We start from the raw sequence: 4215 nt of genomic DNA, 5'->3' as shown, positions 1-4215 counted from the left end.
CAGTAAGGGACGAAACGTTCAACAAGATCAAATAAATTTGTTCATCAAAATTTATTAACTGTCTTCAATTTTCCCTTTGAAACTCATATATATTAATTTACTGTTGGGACAAGAATATTGATTATTATATCTTATAATTTCAATTTTTTCTCTCTCCTGTTTAATTTAAAAGCGTTTAAATTCCTCATTAAAAGTTCTTATCCACTGTTTCACATTTAAATTTTTCCCAATGAATTTTCCTATTACGAATTTTTTCGCAACCGTTCCTAAATCATGAATTTCAAATCTAATCTGTTTATGTTCTTTTAACCTTTGATCTGAATCGTTACATATAGATTTTGTGATGTTTGTTTTTTTTTCTATATTCTCTTTTTCTTCTAGGTAACCGTTGTTAAACTGTAAGTTTAACTCTGTACCTAAATATGTCCTTGATATGTCTTCAGTCAAGGTTATCCATATTTTTCTTGTTTGATGTCTTTTTGTTAATACGTTTTTTATTTTAGAATAGTTGCTAGTTTTCATAATTTTTTTGTGTCCACTTATAGGTTAGTATTCAGATGGTATTCTAAAAGTTCGTCCATCCGGTGTTCCTATTGACGTAAGTTATATCATGTTTGACTTACACATGATACAATAAAATTATGTTCCTGTTTCAAAAATTGCCCTGCTGATGTTGCGCTAGTAACAAAGGGATTTGCTACAAAGGTTGAAGAAATAAAACTAACTATGTGAGTGTTAATACGAAAATGCCTTTAATGATAAAATGTAAGGTAATATGAGTACAGTCCGAAGAGTTGCTCAATTTGAGTGCTCCCACACAGAGATATTATTTATGCACTGTGAGGTGAGTCGTTGAATTGTCTATTGGTTAGCGATTTGTCGCACGTGGTCGGCACGTCATGAGGAGAGATGAGTAAAATGGTGATGCACGGACTGCGCTTTATGTCAATTGTAGCACCGATGCGTCAATCACTACTTGAGAAGACCGATGAGTTTAGCTGAGATGCCTCATTAAATGAAGATAAGCACTCTTGAAAAGATAGAGAAAATAAAAAGTAAACCAAGGCACGTGCGAACGAATTCACGAGTGGATTGACAATGGCCGGTAATGGCCGTTACTTCCAGAGAAGAAGTGGAAAAGATCACGCATGCGTGTCAGAGGTCATGAGGAAGTTTTTGGCGAAAGTTTTCATGCGGGCCGATCGCGATGTTAAGTTCTGCTGAGCAACAAGGCTGATTCTCAAACAATGTTCAATTGGACTAACATGTGAGGAGTATTTTATATTATCCATTCCTTAACAATTCCTGCAGTATGTTTAGGATCATTATTTTGTTGGAAGTAAAAATCTTCATAAATATCCAATTTTCTTGCACTTTCCTTTAAATTCTGTGTTTTAAAATGTTTAAATATTTATATTTATCCATTTTTCCTTCTGTGACGATTAAATTCCCGGTGCTGCCTGCTTCTATACACCACCAGATCATAATTGAGCCGCTCATATTACTGATGTAATAGAGTACTCTCCCACCATGAGTATGATAGTCTCTGCTTTCGTCCGTGTTGAGACCAGCACTGCTTCAGTTTTGTGCTCAGCTCGCTTGGGGCCAGCTAAGTCCTGAGAGATCCCTCCAGTGACTCGGCACTCTTGTGGGCTATCATCCGTGTCGTACATGAGATATCGGTCTTCGAGGTAGTTCCCAACAATCCGTCTCAGGTACTTAGGGACTTGCAGTATATCTATTGCTGAGTTAATGGCATCCCATCGCGCAGTGTTGCATGCGTTTCTTATGTCAAGTGCCACAAGAAGGCAATACTTCTTAGTACCTTTTTTTTTCCCTGCAGTAGCTTCTCTGGCTATCCTAACTACGCGTTTGATGGCATCTATCGTTGATCTGGATTTCCTGAAGCCATATTGGTTGTCCGCGAGAAGGTTGCCAATGGCAGCTTCAATCTGGTTTTGGACGATTCTCTCTAGCACCTTTTTAGCAGTATCCAGCATGCACAGAAGGCGGTAGGATGATGGCTCGTCTGTTGCTCTTAGGCAGTAGAACTAGTCCATGTCATTTCCAGCGCTCAGGGAAGATACTTTTACTGAGACGTGAATTATATACATCTAAGAACTGCTATGGAATTTCCTTGATTGCCGTTTTAAACGCTGCGTTCGGTATGTTGTCCATTCCGGGCGTCTTCTTGTTGCCCACCTTTTCACAGGCTTGGTGTAATTCCTCGCTAGTATTCGGGGAAATGACTTCGTTGTCGTCGGTTGTAACAACACAGTACATTTCCTTCCGTTGTGGGAACAGTGTAGAAACTACGGTCCTTCAACTGGTTGGGGCAAGTCGGCTGTTGACGTGATTGGCTTTTCAGTTTCGTCATCACGACTCTGTAAGGGCGGCCCCACGGGGGGCGTTTTGTACTTCGTCAATAAGTTCTGTCCAGGAGTACCTTTTGCTTTTATTCATTGCTTTCCATAGCCTGCAACGTGTCTCCTTGTACTTCATTTCCAGAGCTGGATAGGCAGGTTTTTTCCTGGCTTGTTGTGCTTTCCTCTGTGCCCAGTTGCAGTCTTTGCGGAGCTCAGTTACCGTGTTGTTTCACCAGTAGACTGGGGAGTGGGGATTCCCTTTTCCGTTTCTGGGCATCGCAAGCGCTTGTTAGCTGTCTCATTAGTTTATCGGATAATGCTTCTACGGTATTCTTTCAATGTCATCGTGTTCGCACGCCAGACGGAAAACTTCGTCATCGAATGAGTGCACCTTCCAACCTTTGGATTTTGTGCTTTCTGCCAATATGTTACACCTCCATTGCCTTACAATATTCCATATGATTGCTAGGTTGGTCGCTATGTGTATAGACGTTGCTCACGTGTCAGCGGACGTTGCCTTTTACAAGACCATAGCTGACGTAGGTTCAAGCTTCTCAATTGGCCTGGTGAGTGTGTAGTTGGCAGTCTTCAGGGTGACTACTCTGATGAGGCCGTTCTTGCCAGGATTTAGAGGGCTGACCCTTGCCAAGGGCCACTTGCTTGGTAGGAACGTTTCATCAATGATAAGCACTAATTAGCCCACTTTGGTGTTGTTGGACGGATGATGCCATTTTGAGATTGATTACATGCGCTGGAGATAGTGAGTACTGCATTGCTTCTAGTAATGTTGGAACTTCTGTTGAATAAGTTGCCATTTGGACAGGCGGTCAATGTTAAAATTCAACAATTATGGTTCTGGTAAAGATGAGAGTGCGCTTTCGATTAGGAAATGCCTAGGTGTGATTGCAGACGCATAGTCAGGATCATCATTGAGTGGTTCGAGTGGCCTTCAGTTCAATGTTGTTTCAATTTGTGATAGCAACGTTGTGAGTTCCTCGAACGTGAGTACAAAATCTATCGTGCGTCGAAGGTGAAATTTGATTGACTTCATCACCGCTTCCCACTTAACACTAATGTGTGGTGCAGCAGGAGAATTAAAATGCCATTGGGTGTAGTCGCTCGTGGGCACTAATGAGATGGCATGATGTTCCTGAGTGCATTGAGTGAACATGTGTTGCAACATTGAGTCCGCGCCTACGAGGCTTGTGCCGCAGTCTGAATGCAGGCTGAGTGGGATGCCTCTTTTGGATGAGAAGCGTCTGGATGATGCGATGAAGTCATCAGCGTTGTAATTGCTGACAGTCTTGAGGTGTACTGTAGAATTTGTAAAGCACACGAAGACGCAGATCCAGCATTTAGTCGATTTCGCACCACGACCTTTCTAGCATTTGATTGTGAGTCGGTTAATGTAGTCAATACCAGGGTGAGTAAATGACCGTGATGGGGTGACACGCTTAACCGGCAGCTGTGCCATTAATTATTGAGCACGAATGCCTCGTTGCTTTGCACATGACATGCAGCGCAGAATGAAGGTCTTGCCTGAAGCTCTGCCTCCAAGAATCCAGTATGATTGCCTGATGTCGGCAAAAGTAAGTTTGGTGCCTCCATGATGAGTACGTAGACGTGAGTGCTCTATGATGAGCGTGGTGAAACGTGAGTGTCGTGGCATTATTGTTGATGTTAGGTGGATTAAAAAAAATAGTGGTGGGTTAATACACTAAAAATAACTCTTTATTATAATCCTAGATTCATTTCTTACATTCTAAGTGTTACGACTGGCCGCTTGCTCTCTACCAACTGAACGTGCACACGCATGTTGGCTACATTGTAGCTCCCTACCATAGACTCT

General features: G+C 41.9%; 1 protein-coding gene across 1 annotated transcript; it reads right to left on the bottom strand.

Annotated features, from left to right (window-relative positions):
- Positions 1–3315: 3315 nt before the first annotated feature.
- On the bottom strand, positions 3316–3974 carry LOC106792071. Its single transcript, XM_014758192.1, has 2 exons — positions 3906–3974; positions 3316–3747 (listed from the first exon to the last, which is right to left on the bottom strand). Exons 1-2 carry the CDS (start codon positions 3972–3974, stop codon positions 3316–3318), a joined length of 501 nt encoding a protein of 166 aa, XP_014613678.1.
- Between the last annotated feature and the right edge of the window lie 241 nt (positions 3975–4215).

Source organism: Polistes canadensis, unplaced genomic scaffold (genome assembly GCF_001313835.1).
Source record: "Polistes canadensis isolate GaletaPanama2010 unplaced genomic scaffold, ASM131383v1 scaffold_374, whole genome shotgun sequence".
Lineage (NCBI taxonomy): Eukaryota > Metazoa > Arthropoda > Insecta > Hymenoptera > Vespidae > Polistes > Polistes canadensis.
The sequence above is the reverse complement of the archived record's forward strand: the minus strand, read 5'-3'. Positions and strand labels throughout refer to the sequence as shown.

Coding starts and splice junctions, on each gene's coding strand:
- LOC106792071 (XM_014758192.1), bottom strand. CDS start 3,974: ATGGAGGCACCAAACTTACTTTTGCCGACATCAGGCAATCATACTGGA. Junction 3,748..3,905: donor TCTTGGAGGCAGAGCTTCAG/GCAAGACCTTCA, acceptor ATCAAATGCTAG/AAAGGTCGTGGTGCGAAATC.